Source organism: Camelus dromedarius, chromosome 11, assembly GCF_036321535.1.
Source record: "Camelus dromedarius isolate mCamDro1 chromosome 11, mCamDro1.pat, whole genome shotgun sequence".
Taxonomy (NCBI): Eukaryota; Metazoa; Chordata; class Mammalia; order Artiodactyla; family Camelidae; genus Camelus; species Camelus dromedarius.
Genome location: NC_087446.1, coordinates 10,912,004 through 10,936,629, shown reverse-complemented (window position 1 = coordinate 10,936,629; position 24,626 = coordinate 10,912,004). Strand labels below are relative to the sequence as shown.

The 24,626-nt window shown below is 53.9% G+C and overlaps 1 protein-coding gene across 5 annotated transcripts in view; it reads left to right on the top strand.

Annotated features, from left to right (window-relative positions):
* The window catches only part of TOM1 (target of myb1 membrane trafficking protein), a 39,444-nt gene continuing 14,818 nt past the window's right edge, over positions 1 to 24,626 (top strand). For 2 of the 5 annotated variants that reach the window (XM_064491514.1, XM_064491513.1), the window contains exons 1-6: positions 1 to 168; positions 17,373 to 17,457; positions 20,797 to 20,875; positions 21,924 to 22,073; positions 22,359 to 22,493; positions 22,604 to 22,750. In XM_064491514.1, coding sequence (XP_064347584.1) covers positions 117 to 168; positions 17,373 to 17,457; positions 20,797 to 20,875; positions 21,924 to 22,073; positions 22,359 to 22,493; positions 22,604 to 22,750 — 648 coding nt within the window. In that variant the 5' untranslated portion in view covers positions 1 to 116. The remainder of the gene's footprint in view (positions 169 to 17,372; positions 17,458 to 20,796; positions 20,876 to 21,923; positions 22,074 to 22,358; positions 22,494 to 22,603; positions 22,751 to 24,626) is intronic. The other 3 variants (XM_064491516.1, XM_064491517.1, XM_064491515.1) reach the window with 2 other exon arrangements.

Here is a 24,626-nt window from a genome sequence, read left to right as displayed (position 1 = left end):
CCCCAGCTGCTCCTCCTCGAGGACCGTCCGGCGCGTCACGTGAAGAGTCGGCGGCGCTGGCGGTTGCCGTCAGCTGATTCCCCGGCTTGGTGGCAGTGGCAGCGGCAGCGGCGGCGATGGACTTTCTCCTGGGGAACCCCTTCAGCTCTCCAGTGGGACAGCGCATCGGTGAGTCCCCAGGGCCCCGTGCAGCCCCAACGCAGGGCTTCTCGCCCGGCCGCGGCCCCCCGGGGCGCCTTCAGGTCCCCAGTCACACACCGGAGCGAGGCTGGAAGGGGAACGAGGCTGGCGTGCCTCTCCCCCACTTGGCCCCGCCCATCCTCCCGCCTACTTTGATTGACAAGAGTAGCGGCCCATTAGGAAGCCTCAGTTTGTGGTGGATGCCTACTGCAGCCAATAAATAGAGAAGGCGGGTCCCGGCGGCTGCGGCTCAGCCAATGTGCGGCTGCTGGGGTCGCGAGTCCAGGGAGAAAGTTTTGGGGGTTAAAGGGACTGCGTGGTTTTGCAATCCTTGGACCCCTCGGCCGTTTCCCTCGTCGCTTCCCTAGCCTGGGTCGCGCCGCCTGGGCTCTCGCCTCGTCTCCTTACTGGCTCGCCGGGCGCTCCGGTCACGGATATCTGAGAAGGGCTGGAAGTCCATTCTCCCAGGACCAGGAGACCAGGGCTTTGCGTCTGGGAAGGGGGGCAGGGAGTCCTGCCTCCCTCAGGCCCGGGCTATACGCTGGAGAACCCGCTCGACGAAGAGGCCAGGCCTTCGAAACCAAAGCCCCAGGGCGTGCCTGCCTTGGCTGCCCTCACCAACCGGCATCAGGTGGACCGCGTAGAGTCGCAGACCCTGAGCAGGAAGTGAGCTTAGAAACCACCTGATTCGGCCTCCCGTATTTCTCAGTAGATGGAACGGCCAAGCACTCTGGCCGAAACACAGGCCTGCTCAGAGCCCAGGTCTCCTGACTCTTATGCCCCCATGTTGACAGGAAACTTAATAGGTTCTGTGACGTTGCTCTCTGTACGGAGGTTTCCTCACCTGTGGTTAGGGGATAATAATGGTCCCTACCTCCCTGGGGCTGTTGTGAAGGTTAAACTCGTTAATAAGTGTAAAAGTACTTAGAAGTGCCTGGCACATGGCCAATGCTATATAAAAGGAAGTGGTACTATTTGTCATCATTGTAACTGAGATCCCACTAAGTGAGTGTCGGGAATTCCTGGAAATGGCTGGACAGTCCGTCTCATAGGCACTCATTCCTGCCCACCAGTGCAGAGAGGACCCACAGGTCATGGCCCAAACAGCTAACACTTCTTCAGGACAGCCTGGGTGTGCCTGCTTGCATGAAGAAGCCACAGGCAGTACTGTGAAACTCCTCATCTTTTTGATGGTTTTTAGCCTTAAGTCCGCCTGGGAAAATTGGATCTTTTAGACAAGACATTCTTTCCATTCTTACTGTCTTGGAAGCCAAACCTTACTTAAGTCTGTTGACCCAGCTCTGTGTTGAAATCGCCCACGTAACCGTTTGTGGCTCTTCTGAGGTTTTGTAATCAAAGCTCTTCAAGAAGGAGCTGGCAGTAGAGAATTTACACACCAGCAAGATCCTGGACCAGAGAGGGGAAGCTGCCCTCTCAGGACCACTGCTCCGCACACACCCCCAACCCCGTGTACATACACACACACACACCCAGTGAGTCGTTGTTTTGAAGCTGAAAAGAGAAGGCAGCTCTTTTCTCATCTTCATTTCTCCAACTGCAGATACCACTGCTTTCATCACAAGCCAAGTATGAGGCTTCCTACTTTAAAAAAAAAAAAAAAAAAGCAATCACATATTCCTCAGACTTTTCTAGAAAAGCTCATCTAGATTCCGGGATTTAGATGGCCAAACAAAAGAGCTTCTCTTCTTACCCTGAAAGGTTGCCTGTCTTGGACAAGAAATACCCAGTCTAAAGAGCATGCTGCTAACTCATAATACCTGAGAGCACAGACCAAGTTTTACAGCGGGAATGGACCCGTCCTTACCCTGGGGCTTTTCCAACCCAGGGCTCTTATCAGAATCCCCTGGAAGACTTGTTAAAGCAGCGAAGGCTGGGCCTCACCCCCAGAGCTAGTGACCCTGTTGGTCTGAGGTAGCCCCTGGATTGGAAACCACACGCTGAAAACCTCTGCTCTTAGCCCATCCTCTTCGTTTACCCGGGAAACTGAGGCCCAGAGACGAGGAGGGGGAGACTGTGACTCACCTAAGCCCCCAGTGAATCAATAGGAAAGCCCAGAGCTCCTGAAATTTGAACCAAAGCTGGAGAGACTCCAAAAGTAGAACTAAATGAAGAATGTCTGCCATTTGAGTTAATGTCTTCAGTATTCTCTCTCTTTTTTTTTTAAGATGAAGAGGTGGCAACAGCACTGATTGGCTGTGATTACTAATGACCTTTTGTATTAGCTGCTTATATTTCTGTAAGCTGCAGGGGTGAAGTAATCTCTTCTCAAGCCTGCCGACTCCATCCCCTCGTTGAGAGTAGAGCCTGGTACTCTCACCTCAGAACTGGCAGCTCTGAGCACAGTGGGTCCTAATGGTATTAATCAGGGGTGAGTGTCACTCAACTCATGAAGTCTCTGTCCCCCTATATGCACCCTTGGTGCTTGCTGCTCCTTCTGCCTGCTCCTGTGTGCATCCTTCAAAGCCCCAGGCATCGTCACCTCCTCCCTGAGGCCTTCTCTGACTCCTTCAGACCCAGCCGTTGCCTGTGTACCTTCCCATCACCCTTGCTCCACAGGCTCCCTCACATGGGCCCTGAGCCTCTGCTTCCTCCTGGGTGGAATGGAGGTTATAACAGCACCCACCTCTTAGGACGGTTGTGGAGTAAAGTGAGATGCTCCCTGGAGCATGTTGTGAGTGTGCAGGAAACATCATCATTTGTATTATTTCCACCATCATCACACTAGTAAAGCACCACCCCCTCCTGTTAGTAGTTGTGCAAGCGTCTCCCCTGCTAGACTGAATTTCTTACGGGCAGGTGCTGTACCTTACTGAGCCAGACGCTCAGCGCTTAGCCTGGTGCCTGGCACACAGTAGGAGGGAAGAAAGGAGAAAAGGAAAATAACAGTTTGTGAGCAAACGCCAAATGCCAGGTGCCGCCATGCTGGTATCCCAAGTATTAATGTTCCTGGCCCTGTCGTCAAGCCCAAGTTCTTGTGCCCGACGCACAGGGAGTCTAAACAAACCACAACCTTAGAGTTTGGAGCAGAGAAAGGTTTATTGCAAGGCTGCTCATGCTCAAAAGACCCAAACTCCCTGATGGTTTTCAAGGAAGAGTTTTTAAAGGCAAAAATTTAGGGGGAGGGCTGCAGGGTTTGTAACTTTCTTCTGATTGGCTGATGGGGCGGTAACAGGGTGATGTTCCAGGAATCTCAGTCATCAGCCTTCGGGTTCCAGCCAGTCTGGGCGCCACGTGCTTGTGCTCAGCCTGAAGTCACCATCCTCCACCTGGGTGGGGGCCCAGCTCCTGTAGAAGAACTCAGAGAGCTGTGTTAGACTGTGGTACAGGGACAGGAGGAGGAGCTGGGACCCTGCTTTATTGCCGCACGGTTGTTTCCTGACTGCTTTTCCCTTTTTTCCGCATGCCCTCATTCCCTAGTTAGTGACTGTATGAATCTGCCCTTTGGAACTCAGGGAAGGTCTAGGAGGCTGAAGCCTTTTTCCTACACACAAGAAACTGGGGGCACAGAAAGGCTTTTGTAACTGGGAGGGCCCCACAGGGTCCTGCTCTGTTTGAGTCCCCTCTTTTCTTTAATACTCTTCTATCTTTTTTTTTTTTTTTTGGTTGGGGGAGGTAGTTAGGTTTATTTAATTCTTAGAGGAGGTGCTGGGGATTGAACCCAGAACCCCATGCGTGCTAAGCACGCGCTCTACCACTTGAGCCATACCCTCCCCCAGTACTCTTCAATCTTGAGGGGAACAGGTACGGGACAAGGAAGGGGATAGAGTTCTGGATAGAAACTCGGCAGAGTAACCTGGTTTTAGGGGGACACGGTTTCAGCCCTACAAGGTTTTGTATTTTTTTCATATCACTAAAATTTAAGTCTGAAGGAAGGTATCACTTCTTAAGGTTTCTCAGCTTAATAGAGTCAAGACCCAGACCCAGGTCTCTCTGGCTGCAGAGCCCTGGTCTTGTCCTGCACCCTCATCACACTGCACCTGGCTGCTCGATGCTTATTTGGAATTTGCAGTAGCCCAGCCCTCCAACATCCACAATTATTGTTCGACCCACAACTAGCTTTTCTGATTATGATGCATATCTGGGTCTGTGCACATTTCCAGGTCACTCATCTGTCGACTGAAGAAAAATGCACAATCTATCAATTGAAAATTATATTTTATCCAGGGACCTTACCGAGGACTGTAACCCGGGGTAGCAGCCTCTCAGATAGCTCTGAGGGACTGTTCCAAAGACTTAAGGAAGAGCCAAGATACATGGGGGAAAAACCTGTAGTCAAACATGAAAAGATTACTGCTAACCACAAAAAAAAAAGACATCTCAAGTTAATGATTTTAGTGCTTTTCTCTGTACAGGAAGATGTAAGAGTCTGGGCTTATTGAAATCATTCCGTTGATATGCATCTTAACTACCTAGAGCCAGTATCTTTTTTTTTTCCATCCTGAATTCCCCTCAGGGTGCACTGTGTGGAGGCTGGGGGGCTGCAGTGGCTGAGGGCTTGATGGTCTGTTTACTGGAAGAGCAATGACATGTTTTGTCCACACACCCTCAGCTATTAGTGGGAGATTCTCCCAAGGGCAGCAGTCTGTGGCTGAAAGGATCCCAGATAATGAGCACTAGCTGGAATTGACCCAGCCCTCTTCTTCCAAGGATTTTAAAACCTTTCCCAGGTATTCTGTGAGGACAGATCTTACTGTTATAGAGGGATGACAGAAGGCAACCCAAGAACCCCATTTTCCATTTCCGACTGTTGGCTCACCCCTGGCGCTTTGAGCTGCAGACACAACTGACTCTTGAAAGCAGGTTGCCAACAGGAGAGACTGTAAATACGGGCAGCGGGGGACCAGCCCCCCGGTAGTTGGGGTGGTGTTAGCCGGATGTGATGGGAGAAGAGCTCAGAGCTGAGACTGAGCCCTGGGGTGGACAGGGGAGGTGGAAGGTCAGGGAGAGTCGCCCTTAGCTCCGCAAAAGCCAAGCCAGGGGAGCCACCGGAAGGCATCACGGATGAGAGACCACAGGCATTAGCAGGAGGAGAACACCTGGGCCCTCTGAGGTGCCATTTTGGAAACCAAACTGGACGCTCAAGCAGTGATGTCAAGGGGTCTCCAGGCTGGGAGGCGGGAGAACTGGGTCCAGTTCCAGTTCTGCTAACTGTGCCACAGCCCCCTTTCTGTAACGATGAGGAGCAACTGAGGGGACAGGGGAAGACAAAAGAGGGTTGATACTAGAGGGAAGAAAGAGACTGACAGCCGTTGTGGAGGGATGACAGAACTGACCACCGGCCCAGGGGCGGGGGCAGGAGTGACGTTACACGGAGGGAGCCCAGTGCCAGCACAGACCTCACGCTGGGACTGGCTGCCTCCTTTGGTAGTGAGCTCCCCACCCCTGGAGGTGTGAAGGCAGAGGTCAGAGGGAAGGGAGGCTGCAAAGAGGATTCCTGAATGGTTGGCAGGGTTGACTAGACCAGGATTTGCAAACTTTTCCTGTAAAGGGCCAGATAGTGAATATTTTTAGTTTGGGGGGGCCATGAGAGTGGCAAGCAGGCAGACGGTAAGCAGTGCAAGGGCCCGGCTGTGTTCCTGTCAAGCTTTATTTATGGACACTGAAATTTGAATTTTGTGTGGTTTTCACATGTCGTGAAATGTTCTTCTTCTTTGGATTTTTTTTCAACTATTTAAAAATGTAAAGACCGTGCTTAGCTTGTAGGCCATATCAAAGCAGACTGCATTTGGACGTTATAGTTTGCTGACCTCTGAGCCAGAGGCAGAATGATGGAGGGCATTGTTCTTCAAAGTGGGGTCCCAGAGCACTCCCAGCAGAGATGCTTGAAGATACTCCAGCTCTGGACCACGTGCGTCAGAATCTCTGCCACTTCCTACTCTGTGCCCCAGGGAGCCCTCACGTCTTGAAGCTCTGGTGCTGGTTCCAGGTTAGAACTCAAATCTCTGTCTTGAGAATAACAGGGACTAATGTCTAGAAAAGGCTTCATGTCAGCTGGCTGCATAGCACATAGTAAGGCGTCCGGGATGAGCTCCTGAGTCAGACCAGGTGGTCTGAGTCCTAGTTTATCCTTCCCTGCTTTGTTACCTGGCACAAGTTACTTGACCTCTCTGTTCTCCAGTTTCCTGTCTATAAAATAAGGGTAGTAATGGCATGTATCAGTTGGGATTGCTGCGTTGCTGTGTTGGGAGACTGTTGTGTTGCCACATTATGAAGCATTTGGCCCAATGCCTGCCAGACGGCAGTTATCCATCGTTGTTAGCTGTTGTGATTTTTCCTCAGTGTTATCATCATTGTTAGGGCATAGTCTCAATTTGTGACAGAGCCAAGGTGCCCACCCAGGGCTCTGGCTCCAGTGCAGCCTCTGTCTGGTCTTGGTGTCGCTGGGAGTGAGCAGTTGCTGGCTGGCTGGGTGGCAGCCACATTCACAGATGCGTCAGGTTTCAGGCTGTGGGGTGGAGCCACTTCTCACTTGGGAATTAAAGCCTTTGCCTGACCCTACAGCTGGAGCTGGTGAATAGGTTTTGTTCCCTCACTGAGCTCAAAGAAATAAGAGTAAAGTCCCGGATTTCCGCCCTTTTGGTTTTAGGGAAAAAACAAAAACAAAAACCCTCAGTGTCTTCTGATTAGCTTGGGGCCATCACCCCATGAAAAGCAGGGGGATTCAGGACAAGTTAACTCCTTACCTCCTTACCAAGGAGGTCTCAGTCTAGGCTAGCGCTTTCCAGACTTCTGCCCTGCATGTACCACCTTTAGTTTTATTTTCGCAATGTTTTCCTCTCGTTGGCTCACCTTTTTAAATTTCAGTTTATCCTGTAATTACATTCCGAAATCATGGCTTTGATGAGCTGGTTCGTGTTTCTCCCTTCCACTCTACATTAAATACGCAACTCTAAAAACGTCTTTACGTTGGCCCATGAGCTCACCTAACGCTTTCCCAGGTGGTACATTTTGGCCACTCGGACATAAGCAGTCTGAATAGGTCCGAACTTAGACTCTGCATCAGAAGATCTGTGTTCAAGTGCCAGCTCCTCCCCTTCCCAGCCTTGTCCCCCAGGCAAGTGACAAAACCTCCCAGGGGCTCTTGCCCCCACGGACATGGGAAACTTGGCAATCAGTCGAGCACCGAAGAGTGCCGTGGAGACCAAACATCTGTGCAAGACCCGTGGGGAGGACCTGGGCTTTGCTATTGATGGGGAGGGGCAAGAAGGGAAGGAGGGAGCCAGAGAGAAGAGGAGGGAAGAGCCAGCCAGACCGCATGCAGCTGAGACTAGGAAAATTGAAGGACAGACAGAGGCGTCCCCTGTTCTCCTGGAACTTGTTTGCATTGATCGAGGATAAACCCTTGGGGTGTTTAACTTTATGTGTCCAGTTGGCCAGGCCATGGTACCCAGGTATTAAGCCAAACATTATTTTGGATGTTTCTGTGAAGGTAGTTTTTAGGTGAAATTAACATTTAAGTCAGAATTTGAGAAAAGCGATTACCCGGTGTGGGGAGGGGGCTCACCCAATCAGTTGAAGGCATTAATAGAAGAAAGACGGGCCTCTCCAGAAGAGGGAATTCTGCCAGCAGACAACCTCTGGACTTGAGCCATATGTGTTCTCCGAGTCTTCAGCCGGCTGGCCTGCCCTGCAGATTTTGAACTTGCCAAGCCTCCATAGTAGCATAAGCAATTCCTTAAATCTCGTGATAGATAAATAGAAAGATAGATAGATGTGTCAGTAACATCTTTGAATAGGTCAGAGCTTAGACTTTGCATCAGAAGATCAGGGTTCAAGTGCCAGCTCCTCTCCTTCCCAGCTTTTTCTTCCCCCAGCTCACAAATGTTGGGGGAAGAAAAAGAGAATGTCATACACACCTTGGGCAGCCACTTCAAGCCTCTGCTGTCACAGCCCTGCTCCTTCTTACCTGGATATTTTTTAAAACCCTCCTTCATCTAGGGAATAGGGCTGTAGCTCCATGGTAAAGTGTGTACTTAGCATGCATGAGGTCCTGGGTTCAATCCCCAATACCTCCATTTTTAAAAAATAATGATAGTAGTAATAATTTTTAAAACTACCACTTTTCCCATCCATGAAATAGACATCAATACTCACTGAAGCATTATCGAATACCTGCATGATCAAAATTAATTAAATTTTCTCTCTGCTAAATTATTATCTTTCTTAAATTCATGTAGAAATATAAGTAGCAAGTAAAACTTTTAAAGAAAAAAAATTTTTAAAGCCCTCCTTCATCTGACTGAAATTTTCTTCAGTTAGGTGCTATAATTAGTTACATCAACTTTAAAATTGGGGGTTGCAGAAGTTATGCCTTCTGTAAGGTATTTTAGAGTTCCTCTGCGGTTACAAAATGGCAGGGGAGAGGCAGCCAGGGTTTTGAGGAAGGATGGCTTAGCCACTCAGGAAACTGATGGAACTTTCCATGCTGGTTCTGGAAAGAGCTGTTCATTTGGAAAGTAGGCTTCAAGACAGTTTGCTAACTGGAAAGAAAAAAAAATGGCTTCTGCATGTATGTGATTTAAAAATCTATTTTATGGGAAGGAATGCTTGAAGTTTTCAAACAATGAGTTTGGGGTTGATATTTTTATAGTTGGCAGTGTTTGTGTTGGTGCTGGCTGTTGGGCTCAGTGGGACACAGAGCTCGTGACGTGCATCCTCCCATTTCTTCCTCACACAGCCCTGGAAGGTGAGCGCTTTAGTTATTTCTGTTCTGCAGGAGAGGAACTATGGCACAGAGAGGTTAAGGAATTCTCTCAGGGTCACACAGCTAGTGAGTACTCAAGTCAGGACTTAAACTAGGATTTGTCTGTGTCCAGATCCCACCCTTTTAACTTTTCCACCTCATTGCTTCCCCTTAGAATCGAAAGGGACCTGCCAGGTTTCCTTTGAGGAAAATGTCTGGGTCCAGGGTCCATCTAGGGACAAGCTTGTTCATCATAGTTCCTTCTGTCCTCCTCGCAGACACACATCTTTAGCATATTGGTTGCCTCCTGCTGCTTATCCCTGACCTGACAGAAAGCACAGGTGAAGCCATCCTGTTATCAGGAGAACACAACCTTCCCCAGGAGCCACTGGGAAGAGAATTCCACTTGTGTCTCAGTGGCCAGAACTGAGTCACAGGGCCTCTTCCGGCTACAGGGAAGCCAAGAAAAGCTAAACAGTGTGGGCTGGTGGAGAGCTGTCTTTCACAGCCACAGACTGCTACAGTCTGCTTCAGCCAGAAGAGTTAATAAATACCTAATGTAGTCACAGGGTGAGTTAACACGAATACCACATCCAGCGTGGGCAGGTGAGTGAGTTCGCACACTGCGTTTCCAGGAGGACAGCACAGCTGGCCTGTGTCCCAAGGGGATCGATGGGAGTGGTGAAGGCTCCAGAGGTCACGGCCAGGGTGGAGTGGTCATAGGAACTGAGGAAGGTAGCATGGAGGTGAGATTAAGGAGGGACTTGACACTTAAAAAAAAATAGGTCATAGGACTGCTGAATGGAAGAAAAATTAGGGTTTCTACGCAACCGCTCCTTAGGGATCAATAAAAGCCAAAGGGTGGGAATATTTATTTAAATTAACGTGCTCTAGGATTTATTGTCTTCATGCATTTGGTGTCATTCCTCATTCAGTCATTCATCAAACCCGTACTGCAGGTTTATCTCAGACCGGGTCCTGTCTGGAGTAGAGAATTCAGTGACTCATGAGCCTTAATCTCCACCCTGGCATTCACAGCCTAATGGGAGAGACAGAGAATAGAGAAATAAATACCAAGGAGTTATTTTAACAACTCCACTAAACAGAGCTTATAGTTGTGGCCTGCACAAAATGCTGTCACAGGGAGACTTGACCTTGGGCTGGGCTCAGGAGCATGGGTCACAGGAGGGAGACGGCGAGGAGCATGTTGGTGGAAGGTCAGGCTCTCTCACAAGCACAGAGGCCTGAGGGAGTAGAACGGTGGGGGCGAGGGGTGGGGGGGATCCTGGCAGAAGGCACTTGGTGGGAAGAGGAAGTAGGAAGAAGGCCGGGTCTCCAAGCCACATCCTGCCACCAGGCTTCGGGATACGTTGGCTGCAAGTGACAGATGGGAGACCAGCCAACACAGCCGGGCCTGCCCCATGCGCTGGGCTCACCTGGCAAGAAGTCTGAAGGTCGGCGGTTTCAGGGTTGCTGTGACAGCTCAGCAATGCCTTTCAACACAAGGCTCTTTCTTTCTCTGTCCTGAACGTGCTGGCATTGTGTCCTGAGCGTGTAGCCTCCTGCACTCAAGCTCCCAGCACCAATTTCCCACGCTGACTCCTAGAAGACAGGAAGGAAGGAGACGGGGAGAAAAGGCTCCCCCTCCCCACTGCTGCCCTGCAGACACCCCGTGCTCCCCAGGGGTCAGGGCTGGGCGCTGGGTTGGGGCCACTGCTTTGGTCGGGGACGAGGCTGTGGGGCAGCCTAGGGGTTGTCTGTGCCTGATTCCCTCTGTCTGGCTTTGAGGAGTGGTCTGCCGGGCCATAGGCATTGTTCCCCTCTGGATCCTCAGCCTCCCTTGGGGTCCTGGATCTTTCCCGGCCTCAGCACTGCCTTTTCTCCCTCCTTCAGGTCTCTTCTCCCCAGTCCTTTAGACTAACCCTCTAGCCCCTCTCCTCCCCGTCATCCCTTATGGTTCATCACTGCACCATTCACTCTGCACATGCCCTTCCCCCGCCAGGAGCATCCCTGCTCATCTTCCCCAGCCTGGCAGCTCATGCTCTGTGCTCAGCTCAGATGGCACCTCCTCACTGGAAACTTCCCGGGTCCCCCTGTCGGGGCTCACCCCCTGCTCTCGGCCCCCCCCCCCCAGTGCCCTGGACTGACCTCAGTCACATCACTTGTCATTTTGCACTAAAAATGTCTGTCCAGTTCCTCTCCCTGACTGCTGTGAGACCCCCTCAAGGGCAGGGACTCTGTTCTTCATCTTTGTCTCTCTCGCACCTGGCACCTGGCGCCGGGCTGGACAAACAGTTGCTCAGACAGGGTGGTGGGAGGGCAGAGGGGTGGGTGGGAGAGACTGGGTGGGCAGGAAGGGGGCATCTGGAGGCAGCTAGAGGAGAGGGCAGATGGGATGAAGGGGCACTGGGCAGGGGATGGAGGCAGGTGGTGGGGAGGGAGGGGCGGGGAACAGAGATAGGTGTTACTTAGAGCAAATTCCAAACAGCTTATCATTTCACTGATGAATATTTCAGTGTGTCTCTTAAAGGTATGGAATAGGATTTTTATTTAAAAACACACAACCAAGCCATAATCACAAGGCCACTGCACACTTTTAAAGTATGCAGATGTTGTTTTTTCAAGCCTGAAAAACAGTAAAGACTAAAAGGAAAGCTCCCCAAAGGTTCGCTGTGGTTCCTTTGGGTGATACTGGTAGGTGGCTTTCATACTGGAAAGACGGCATTCCGTGAGTGTGGTCTAAAGAGAAGATGGCTGTGGGTGCCCTGGCTGGGGTACCGGCCAGAGGAGGAGGATCTCAAAAGAAGGCCTGTGGCAGCCACCCAGAGCTGACGCGTCGTGTCACTGCTTGCTTTATTGTAGCAGCTGACTGCCGTTCTCTCCCTGTCACCCAGGTAGGTGAGCCCTGGTCACAGTTGAGGTGGGCCTAGGGCTGCTACTGAACTTGGCCTTTAAGACAGATCCTTACTATTTACAAACCATATTTTATTGAATCTAGAAAGAGAAAAACTGCCAGCTGAGCTCTGACAGGTCATTGTTTGGAAGAAACATCCCAGCATCAGAGGGAGGGGCTCAAGAATGAAAAGGGAGCTTAGGGTCAGTGAAACACGAGGAATGGTACCCAGGGTGGGGTGGGGACAAGTACTCAGCCCTCAGCTGGAGCGGCAAGGTGGCCTGGAGGCTCAGTCAGTCCTTCCACAAACATTGGGCAAACCTCTACTCTGTCCCTCCAGAGGGCAGGCCCCGGTGAGACATCTGTCCCCAGGAAGCAGGTGAGGGGTGGAGCAGAGTGCCAGCACACCAGACTAGAGGCCCACCAGGCCTGGCTTTGCATCCCCACTCCTGCACTTATGGGTGTGGGCATCAGCTGTCCCCACACGTGGTGGGAACTGCAGGGCGGTGACAAAAGCTGAGGTACGCAGAGGGTCTAGCATAGGCTGACATTCCGTGAATGCTGGTCACTGCGTCACTGTTACCTATGATGACACTGCCGGGTGCAGGGTGAGGGCTGACACGGTTTGCCCAGTTGGAGGCAACACTGCAGGGCTGGCACTAGGCGGGTAGGGCCTTAAAAGTCTTCCCCATGAGCACATCCAAATCTCACACCCCTCGTACTGTCTCAGCACTTGCTCTTTTCTGCCGGGGCGTTTTTGCCTTTGTGGTGTCCTGTAGTCCTACACTGGACTGTAGGCTTCCTGAAGGCAGGACCTGGTCAGTTTTGCTCATTGATGTCTCCCGGGGCCTGGGTGACACGTGTTGAGAATGTTTCGGAGGAATTGAACTTAGTGGTTAAGAGTACAGATTGGGGAACTAGACCACTTTGGGTTCAAATCCCTGAAACATACAAGCTGTGTGATGATGGGCAAGCCACTGACCTCTCTGTGCCCCTCAGTTTTTCCGTCCTCCACCTTAGGGGCTGGGTGAGGGCTGACTGAGCTGGTGTGAAGTGCCGAGCCCCGTGCTTGGTGCGAACTGAGAGCCCGGTGAGTCAGGGACGTGGTGGTCATCTCGCAGTCGCCTGTGAAGCGGTGCCTGCCTGCAGGGAAGCAAAGCGTCCCAGGCAGAAGCCCAGGCGCGTGGAAGAACAAGGCCCGCAGGGGGAGGGAGGTGAGCACAGCTGATCGGGGCTGAGCTCAGCCCCCAGCGTCCCTCTCAGGCACTGGCGGGGGTCATGGACAATATTTAGGCAGAGAAAAGCACTGGCTGGATTTATGTTGGAAGAGGAACATGTGGAGGTGATGGTCCAGGCCTGGAGGAAGCAGCAGGGCCTGAATCACCAGAGCTGTCGCCGTGCTGATGGAGTCAGGGCAACTGAGACACAGAGTCGAGTAGCTGGAACCCTCAGGACTTGGTGACTGATCATGCAGAGTGGTGGGGAGATGGCTCTAGGCTGCTGCCCTCCGGACTGACCTGGGCAGGAGGTGGTCGATGCGGCTCGCATCCATCATCTGACCGTAGGGGTCCCCTGAGCACCTGCAGAGATGGCCTCCTGCAAAGGAGGGCTTCCCCTCTGGCCGAGAGGCTGGCCAGATATTCAGGGTCCCCCAAGGACGAAGAGGCTGACACCAGGGCCTGGAGCTGGAAGGCCACTCTCCAGCCACTCTCTCCTGCTCTCGGCCCAAGTCACAGTCATGGTACTTAGCAGTTACCCATCACTGCTCTTTATCTGACACTGTATATGTGACATCAGGCTGCAAAGTCCCAAGGCCTGTGAGGGAGGCAGTCTTCCCCTGGTTTCATGGATGAGGAACCAAGACTCAGAGGCTCGGATCCTTGTCCATGGTCTCTGAGTTCAGAGGTGGGGCCAGACTCACTCACTCCAAAGCTATGCCTCTGCCCAGCCTGGCTGTGCCTACCCCAGCCCCACACCAAGAAGACAGACAGACGGGCGCCCAGCAAACCCATCCGCTGCCTGCCAGCCCTGGATGACAGCAAGCAGTTTGCAGGGCCTGGCTTCTCAGGAGCTGGAGGCAAGGACAGAGCTGTCACAGGGCCCGCAAAAGTTATCGCCAGCAGCCCAGAGCTCGAGAAGTCAGCTGTCATTCTTTTGGAACTGGTAACCATTGTCAGGGTTTTTATTCCCTCTTCTTAAAATAGCCAGCTGAGTTCCTTCTGCGGTTAAAAACAAAAACAAAACACATACCCCCAGATTCCTGTGGGTTTAAATTTCTGCCCTTAATGGAGCACCCTACCCCTTGGATGCCTTTATTAAGGAAGTCTCAGAACGCTCCCCAGACCCGCAGGGAGGGGCCCGGGCGCACCTCTTCTGCTGGGATTTCTCAGACAGCTCTCTTCTCTCTCCTACCTCTTCCTTCGTTTCCTCTCCCCCTTCCTGTTTAGAATGACAGAAGCTCCCTCTTTTCCCCCACTCCTGCCAAAAAAGCTCCATTCTCTGAATGGCTCCACCTACGGCCGGCACACAGGACTAAAGAACTTGCCAGCTGTGCTCAGGCTGGCATCAGACTAGCGCGCCCGGGGTCCTTATGCATCCACGTTGTTTCCTTGGGATGGCTTTCCTCTTACTTACCAGTCTCCCCGCTGCCCCCTTAACAGCCGCTTGCCTTTCCAAAGTAACCATGACCCCTTCTAAAACCTTGACACTCTCTCTCCCAAGAGAAGAGAGGTGCCCATCGCTTTCCAGCGGTCACTGGGGGGATTATAAGGGGATCTGATGAGGGAACCTCGGAGAGGCCTGCTGGTGGAGCCAGGGGTCCAGGAGGGGGCAGGTGGCCTGAGTGGTTCAGGAGGACCCTTCTGGGACAGCAGAGCTCCCTGATTCCTGATTAGGGACGGGGCAGTGGCATCAGTGACCACCCCTCCCTTACTACCGCGTGACCGCTCCGTGCCTCAGTGTCCTCACTCGTTACATGAGGACAACAGTGTACACCTTACAGGTGTGAGGATTGAATCACCTTCTTTATATAAACAGCTCGTGGTGCTTGGCGTTACCTAGTCTATAACTTGGGAAGTTAAAATATTACCGCTGTGGAAGGGCCTGCAGGCCCGGCTCGGGGGCTTGGGAGGTCTCGCAGGGTTTGGGCACAGAAGGGATGTTGCCACTTTCAAGTTTCAGGAAGTTCACTCCGAGTCAGCATGGAGGATGGATAGGGGAGCGAGGCAGAAGGAGCTGAGGCTGTGGCTGACGAGGGAGGGGATGTGGCCTGGCTGGGGCAGTGGCAGAGGGCAGGGCAGGAGGGGAACAGGGAGAATGGAGTGAGTGTCAGGAGCTGGAATTGGCAGGACTTGGACTCGGGGGCCCAGGAGAGGTAGTCAGGAGTCAGGTTGATTTGTCTTTCTGGCCCGTGTGACCATTGGTCACCAGGACCTGGCTTCTGAAGGAGGAGCAGTTCTGTGTCGTTGATGAGCCAGTGTTCCCCTAGACCCTCCACAGTAGGACACGGCCCCCTGCACTTGGAGGGACCCTTGTCCAGCTCTCTTTGGTTCTGCTCACGTGATTCAGGAGGTGTATGAGTGCCCAGGGGTTGGGGGGTGTGACACAGAGAAGCCGCACCCAGGACGTAACTGTGGGCTGAGCGAGTCCATCTTGCAAACCCTTCTAGAGGGAGCCCCCCCTCATCCCCTCCCGCAGCCATCACCAAGGGAGCAAAGCAGCCCTCCCTGTTGCTGGGTCCCCACTGGGTTGCCTCCGCTGCCTGGCGTGTGTCCTGGGCCACCCAGGCATCCATCTGACCGCAGGACCCAAGGGGGACCCAGGGTGGAACTGAAGTCAGGCCAACTTCAAAGGCAAGGTCACAGGAGCTACCACTTTAGGGAGCCGACTGTGCCGGACTAGCCCAGGCGCTGCTTGACAGGATGAGTCTCCCTGCCTGGCTAGAAGAGGGCCCTGCCCAGTCACGGACTCTGCCCTCTCTGTCCTGCTGGGTCTGGCTCAGAGCTCCACCTCTTTAAAGGGGCTTCAGAGGGCAGGGACCATGTCTGTCCACATCGCATCTCCAGGGCCTAGAGCAGGCCTAGCACAACAGTAGCTGTGTGACACATGAGGGGTCACCAGCCTCTCGGATGTCAGCCGTCCCCATGAACAGGGTGAAGAGAGAGCCTCCCTTGCACCGTCACGTGGAATCACACTCCCCACGTGTCTGGTCCACGGGGCTCCAGGGAAAGGACACACAGCTGACAGCGCTGTGCCAGCAGGTGCACTGAGGCCACAGGTGTGTGAGTTCCCCACCCGTGGGGCCAGGGTCTGAAGCCCAGGACACAGCTGTGATGGAGGGGACTTGGATAGTGCCCTGCATCAGGACCCCAAGGGTCTCACTCCTGAGCCCTAAATGCGAGTCAAGTCCTGTCTCGTCACACAGTTCCACCAACGGTAAAAATGCACGCATTTGCCTGACTTACATGCAGGGTAACTAATGTGTGGGACAGAATGTTGCCCGAGAAAAGCAGGGTACGAAATAATCTCTGTGCGCCCTGCTGGAATTCGTTTTAAAGTCAAGTCTGCGTAAGGAATGACTCTAGAAGGTGCAGAGATAAGGGAAGACGGACGGAGTGAATGTAGGGACAGCCCTGTGATTTTAAAGACCGTTTCTGAATGTCCTCACGTGTTCTGTTCCGTGTTCACCACTCACCCACCACCTCTCACACTGGAGCACATAGAAGGTGGCCAGTGGGTCCCTACACTGAGCGGACCTTCAACAAAGGGTCACCGACCGTGGCCTTGACAGGGCTCAAGAGTCTCGTAGCTGACCCCTGGCCGGGAGACCTCACCCTAAGAATTGGCTCAGCCTGAACTCAATAGAGATGACGGCTGCCCAGCATTGTGAATGTACTAAATGCCACTGAACGTATGCTTCATAATGATTAATTTTCTGTTGTGTGACTTTCACCTCAGCTAAAAAAAACCCACCACCACTTACTGAGCACCTGTTTTCTGTCTGCAGAAAGGCTGGCTCGAAGGGGAAGGCCACGGCCAGATCTCCCATCGGCAACAAGTCAGGATTTAAACTACCCCATGTCCTTTGCCTCATAGGTGGGGAATGTTTCCGGGAGATTTGAGAGAAACGGGTTGTAGAGGGGCCTCTAGGAAGGGGAGCTGAGGGCAGGGGAGGCAGGTAGGTTTACTCTCCGTTCTATGCCTCTGTGGAACTTCGAACATTTTGAACCATGTGAACGTCAGAAGATAATAAAAGTCAAGAAGGAACATTTACTTATAAATACAAAACAAAAACTGTCTCTGTATTGTCATGTCAAAAACAAGCTCTCTGAGGCCAGGCCCCTGAATTCTTATCCCCACTCATCCGATTGGTACACTGAGCTGTGGCTTCCTCTCCTGCCTCCAGTAGCCACTGTAAGAATTAAGTGACAAAATGGGACGATGAAGGTAACACTGTTTGCACAGCACCTGGCCCATCTTGGGTACCCAGAAAGCATCCATCATCCTCCCCAGCTCCCTCTCCTCCACCTTGCTCTCTGAGTTTTGTCCATCTGGGACCGCCACACACCCTGGTGACCTGTGGTTTCTCCTCCTCAGAGAAAGCTACCGATGGCTCCCTGCAGAGCGAGGACTGGGCGCTCAACATGGAGATCTGTGACATCATCAACGAGACTGAGGAAGGGTGAGGACCTCGAGGGAGAGGCTGGGGTGCAAGGCTGGGGAGGGGGCCCACTGCAACATGGCTTAAACACTTTGGAACTGTGATGCAGTCTGATCATCTCATGATGATGAGAGATGCCCAGTGTGCAACCGTCCAGCTGGCTCACGGGGGCCACCAGCCCACACAGCCTCTCACGGCAGCAGCGTAGCCAACCAGCTCTCCCTAGGATGTCACCTGAGCGGCATCTTGTAGGACAAGGCCAGCGGGCAACTCTTAGAATCAGGAGGTGACCCCAGCCCCATTCTGCATGCTGCAGACTGGAATGTGCCTCAGGGACTCCTAGCTTTCCCAGTGAGCAGAAACAGACTTTGTTTCCTTAAGGTTTGAAACCAGCCAGGAGGGTCGGGGATCACAGGGAAGGCAGTGGAGGGCAGGCAGAACTGAGAGCTGATCCCAGCCTTTGCCAAGCATTTCTGGCGCATGGGGCATGGCATCCTGCTCGGGGTCAGGGAGCCTGCCAAGGCCTGGGGAGGTGGGGGAATGTTGTAGTCCTGGCTCCTGGTCTCTGACTAGTGTCACTGACCAGCGCTGTGACCTTGGGCAAATCACTTTACCTCCCCGGGTCTTTGTCCTCAAAGGCAAAGCTCCTTTCAGTCCTTCCAGCAATCTGTCCAAGGCCCTGCGGGGAGCAGAGAAGGGGTTCAGGGTCACTGTCCTTCTCAGGAAAAACCAAGGAAGGCTTGGGAGGTGGGTGACGACCACAGCCAGTGAGAGGAACAATCAGATGAGGCCTCTGTTCTGGAAGAATCAGGATCAGCATTTGGGGCGGGACCCCAGTTCTCCCCGTGCCTTTCACTGGGACTGTCCAGTGGCCCTGCAAGGGCTCCTCAGCCATGAGGTGCTTTGTTTGTGGAGGGAGCAGTGGGGAACACCCCAGTCAGAGCATTAGGAGGCTGTGGGCGTCTGAGGCCCACGGTCAAGGCCAATCAGGAGAGTGAGTGGCTGCCGGCACCTTCCAGTGTCCCCAGTGATGTGCCGTGGGCTTGCCAAGGCACTGGTGGGGGACACGTTCTCCTAAGAGTGGGAGTGGGAGAAGTGGGCAGGTGGCAGGGCCACCAAGAGAGAAGACTGAGGCAGAAAACCTCACAAAGCCTCTGGAAAGGCCTGGGGGCTTCATGAACGTTGGGACTGAAAGTCACTGCTGTGGCCTGGGAGAAGCCAGTCCCCACCTCCTAGTCCCCAGGTTAGATTTGCTCAGATGCTGCTGTTGATTTGAGCACCTCCTGTGCCCCAGGCTTTGCCTGAGGCCCTGGGGACCCAGTGGGGAGGCCAGCAGGCGTGACCCTTGACCTCATCAAGCTTGTCTGTTCCTGCCTTGGGCTGTGGCCTCCTTGTCATGCACTTTGTGCTCCTGGCAGAGTACTAGATACACAGTAGGCCCACAGCAGTGGCACACAAGCCAGAACTTCTGATCGCAAGGCCGTGCCCTTTCTCTGGGCCACTCTGCGAGAAGTGGAAACAAGTCCCTTCAGAGAGCTGACGTGGCCGCAGGTGAGCCAGGAACAGAAACCAGCTTCCCTGAGATGGAGCCCAGAGGGCCAGGGGCCGCCCCAGGGCATTGGGTTGAAAGCTGCCCTCACACGTCTGGGGCCCACCCCGTCAGGCGCCTTGGTCCCTCGCCCGTGTGTCATCTCCATCACAGCCACCCGACTCGGGTCTGTTCCCAGAAAGCCTTGCCTGCCGCCTTCACTCGTGTTGGGGGGCCCACATTAGGGCTCCTGACTCTCTTGACTCGCCCTTGATGGATTTGGCCCTGACAGACAGACAGGCACCCAGCAGACGGCAGGACAGGCCTCACCTGCCACCTACCAGACCAGAGTGTGTTGCTTGAGCCCCTGCGGCGTGCTGGGCTCCAGGGAGGCACAGCAGCAGAGGACACCGCCCGCGGACAGAGGACATCCTTCCTCGCGGGGCAGCCCTGAGGGCCGTGCACCCAGAGATGGAGGACTAGGGAGGTGTTGTGGGTGGGGTGGATGTTAGCTGGGCTTTCACTTGGCAGGCGTGGAAACTGGGGGCCACAGAGGCTTTTTGGCCAGAGTGGTCGGGGCAACGTGGATTTCCCCTGTGCGGGGCTGAGGGGCGGGGTGCAGCGATGAGGCGTGGGGGCGGCAGTGTGGTTACAGATGGGACAGACTGCCCCCCCAGCCAAGGCTGGCAAGGCTGCGCGCGCACGCGCGCACACACACACACACACACACACACACACACACCCTGTGGCCTTGAGGCCTCCCTCCACCTTCCCCTACACTCCCTGACCTCCTTTCAGTTCCTGCCCTCTACACACACACACACACACACACACACACACCCTGTGGCCTTGAGGCCTCCCTCCACCTTCCCCTACACTCCCTGACCTCCTTTCAGTTCCTGCCCTCTACACACACACACACAGACACACACACACACACACACACACACACACACACACACACCCTGTGACCTTGAGGCCTCCCTCCACCTTCCCCTACACTCCCTGACCTCCTTTCAGTTCCTGCCCTCTCCCCCTCCCCCCTACCTCCACGGGCCCTGGTCCAGCCTCCTTCCTGCCACTACCTGAACCACTTCCCCCACTCCCTGCAGCTGATCCATCCCATCCTTCACGCTCAGCTGCACTGCCACCTCCTCAGAGAGACTTCCCTGCCCACCCCACCCCACCACACACACACACACACACACACTTGCTCTTACCTCAGGACCTGCTTGTTCCCTCCCTTAGGTGGGTCTTCCAGGAACATGTGATCCTTAGAAGCAGGGCCCCGTGGTCTTGTTCACCAGTGTGTCCCAGCACCCAGCCTGGTACCACCACATGTCGTACCTCGTCAGGCTGGAGCAGAAGCAAAGATGGGGAGGGGAACTGGCCACGATGGAGCATGAGAACACTGCCTACTTGTTGGTTCTTAAACTTAAATACGCATGTAAAGCCTCTGTGGGCATGGTAAACATGCAGATTCTCTGCAAGTTTGGTTCAGGGGGTCTAGGGTGGGGGTCTGGGGTTCTGCATTTTTAATACCCACGCCTTCCCCCAGAGGGATTCTGGTGCAAGGTGTCCAGACACTAGGCACTGAGAGTCCCTGCCAAGCAGTCATGATCTCCTGAGAGGACTTTGGTGGGGCTGGAAGATTCTGATGTGATTAGAACCTGAATACACAAAGCAGATGGGACCCAAGGAGACAGGCAGATAAGAGCCGCTCCATTCTCCAGTGCCTCCTGCCTCCTGATCTCAAGCAGGAAGGCAGCCTCCTGTGTTGGACAAGGAAGTTCCATGCCTCAGCCCCTCCTTCCTTTTGTCCTTCTGCCCAGTCCCAAAGATGCCTGCCGAGCAGTGAAGAAGAGAATCGTGGGGAATAAGAACTTCCACGAGGTGATGTTGGCTCTCACGGTGAGTGCCCCGTCCCTCCGTCCATGGCGGGACCGCAGTCCACCTGGGGGCCTCCCCGTGCCCAGCAGGACCCCAGCCACTCTGGGGCTCCTCTTCCAAGGGCTGGGAAGGCAACATCTGCAGGCAGTGCTGTTCAGCAGTCTACACTGCTGGCTAACCTGGAGTGGCAAGAGAGGCTATTTGGAGAAGTTTTATCTAACCTCCTGGCATGGGGAGCAGACACACTGAGGCCCACATCCCTCCAGAACCCATCACAGAGCGCCTGGGCAGAGGACCTGCCAGGTGGCACAGAAGCTCAGTGCGCCCAGGCCTCTTGGGGGCAGGGAGCCTAGCAGGCCGAGTTGGTTACTGAATGGCACTTGGACAGCCTGAAAAATGAACATGAAGCAAATGCCAGAGGCTGAGGACAGTCCTTGCCACAATGGGATGGGACAGGCATGAGCGGGCAGCCTGGCGGTCAGGGTGGGTTTGGCTGGGGAGTGGGGACAGAAGCATGCTGCCCCAGCCTCCCCCACGGCAACATTTATGTCCAGGTGAGTCCGCTAAACTGAGAAGCGAAGGCAGCTTCTCCCAGGAAGTAGAGACAGGAGTGGGGACAGGAGAAGGGACAGGACTGGGGACCAGGAGTAGCGACAGGAGAGGGGACAGGAGTGAGGCAGGAGAGGGGACAGGAGTCAGGACAGGAGAGGGGACCAGAGGAGAAGGGAAGTTGAGTGCCTTTTTCCTGAGTCACAGTGTTACCATTTGGCCTGGAGAGCCACCTCCCTTCTAGACTGTGTTCAGCTCAGAGACAGCATCAGGACAGGATTCTGTGGGCCCTGCAGCCACTCAGCAAGGGGCCTCCAGCCAACACTCCATCCTCTGCCGCCTCAGCCCCACCCCCCCAGTCACCCAGCCCCTGAATCCTCCCCGAATCCTCCCCACTTCTCTGGGTTCTGGTCTCTTGCTTCGGGAAGCCATGTACTCTGCTGGGCCTCCCTACGCCGGGACAAAAGTGGAGTACGAGAGTGGGGGTCCTGGGTGCTCACGGGTGCCACACGGCCCCCAGGTCTTGGAAACTTGCGTCAAGAACTGTGGGCACCGCTTCCATGTGCTGGTGGCCAGCCAGGACTTCGTGGAGGGCGTACTGGTGAGGACCATCCTGCCCAAGAACAACCCGCCCACCATCGTGCACGACAAGGTGCTCAACCTCATCCAGGTGAGCGTGGGCGGGCGGGCGGGCCGAGGCCGGAGCTGGGCCAGGGAGGAGGGTGCCCCTGCCACCACTGCTCTCTCTGTCTGCTTCAGTCTCTCATCGGGGCTATCTTGCTTGTCTGCTGATGGACTTCTGAGCGGGGGAAGCCTTATCAACTGAGGGCTTTGCAGTGGAGGGGCTGTCTGGGAGATGCAGCTGAAGGACCAGCTCCCTGGGGATTGGGGAGGCAGGCTCACAGGGTAGTCAGTGAGCTGTGGTTACTGGCCATGTCCCCTTGTCCCCTCTCAGTCCTGGGCTGACGCGTTCCGCAGCTCCCCCGACTTGACAGGTGTGGTCGCCGTCTATGAGGACCTGCGGAGGAAGGGCCTGGAGTTCCCCATGACCGACCTGGACATGCTGTCGCCCATCCACACACCCCAGAGGGTGAGGAGCACTGAGCAGGGGTGGTGGGAGTGATCACCTCGGGGTTCCGAAGCTGCTTCCTGGTGGCCCCTGACCTACCAGCCTCTCTGATTCAGCTTTTTGCCCTCTAGACCGTGTTCAGCTCAGAGACACCATCAGGACAGAATTCTGTGGGCACCGACACTAGTCATCGAGGGGACTCCAGCCAACACACCGCTCCTCTGCCTGCCTCAGTCCTGCTCCCCAGCGACACACCTATAGTGCCGACCCCTGAGCAGGTGAACGAGCCTGGGTCACAGCCACGTGGGTCAGGACCCTGGCCTCCCCAGACAGCAGGGAGAGGCCCCTGTCAGTTTGGAAATTCCTCCCCCCCCAGTCCTCACAGCAGACCCTCAGGACACATAACATCCTTCCTATTTGGAAGATGAAGCTCAGAGAAATCAGTTCACTTGCCTAGAGCCACACAGCTCAGCAGAGAGAGCTGGGATTCAAGCTCAAGTCTGTCTGACTCCTTTCAGTCTCTGCCATGCACCTGGGCTATTCTCCAGACTGCACCCTCTGTGGAGCCTTGTGGGCAGCCCCAGGGGGGGAAGTGCCCTGCAGGCGGCCCCTCCACCACAGCAGCTCCACTCTTGCTGAAGTTACGTGGGCTCACGTAAGATTTCATTTGAACAGAGGTTCTAACTAAAAACAGTTCTAAAATATCTACATGAAAACTTTTTTTTAAACTCTTGCTTTGCACCAAGATGCTTCCCACGAAGCCCCTCAGAAGAAGGTCTGAGCCATAGAGTAAGATCCTGGAGGCCAGGCCTGGGGTGGGTTTTCCTGCCCCGTGAGGAGCTTTGAAAGACCACCCTCCTCCGACCTGGCAGCCGGCCCTGTGCCGCTGCAGCCTGCACCGAGATGCGCGCCCTGCCCGCGGGCCTCGAGCAGTTTGCAGTGAGCCGTCTCTGCTGTCCCAGAGGGACGTCCCCAGCCGTGACCAGTGTTCCTGGGTGCTCAGTCACTTTAGACACGCCGTGGGGGTGCGGGTTGAGGCCTGCACACTGTGGGGATGCCCACTTTTGAGGTGTCTTACTAACTTCCACGGTATTGTTTGGTCCTTTAAACAAATAAACTTACCAACGGCCTTTCACACGCTAACCTATTTAAAGAGAAACCTCTGTCCTTTGACATCTTATAGCAAGTTATAAAATCAACCCCCAGAGTTACAAATATTACCAGAAAAGTTTTCCTAACTGGACCAGTAATTAAAAGTGCATTAAAATTTGTAAAATCACCCTGTGATCCAAAATTGATCTAACCTGCTTATAATTTTTAACCAATTTGCCTGAAGTCTACAGTCTTTGTGGATTAAGACTCTGATTATGTCTAGTGGAAGGATGTTCTTGCTAAACAAGACTGAGTCGTCTTTGTTTAATTTCAGAGTCCCCTTTTGTCTCCTGGGACACGTTAAGGACCACAGTGGTGTATCTCCCAGACGCTGTTGTAATTAGGTCCCATCTGACCTGGACACGCTGGGTTTGCCATGAATAGTTTTTCCACTCGCTTATACCTGGACTGTTCGTTAAACAGGCAAATGTACCAGATGTTTTACAGGTTTGGAAGGTGCTGGCAAATCATAGCAGATGGGCTCCCTGTGTCTGCAGACCCATCATCTGTAAAGGCTGGGTAGTGATACCTGCCCCATAAGACCGTGGCCAGGGTTAAGTAGCAACATACATTAGGTGATCAAAATGGCACCTGCGGGGGTAGAGCTCGGTGGTAGAGCGCATGCTTGGTGTGCACGTGGTCCTGGGTTCAACCCCTAGTGCCTCTGTTAAGGGGAAAACAAACAAAATGGCAACTGCTGTCACAGGCGTCATGAATTTAGATGGTGACACTCGTAGTCTGAAATCAACTAGGTCACCCAACTTAGAATGCACCAGCAGTTCCGAAAATGTAAGCCGCCAAATCCTAGGGCCGTGAGAGAGTCCATGATCAAAGGGTTCTCTAGTCAGATCAGTTCGGGGAGCGTCCATCCTGGCCCCTTCCTGGAAGTTCACTGTGCATACGTTCAGGAGGACACTGAACACCCTGCAGAGCCCAGAGTGTGAGATACTGCACCTGGAGCCTCTCACCGCCTCACCTGAGAGCAGAGACTGCGACTTGATT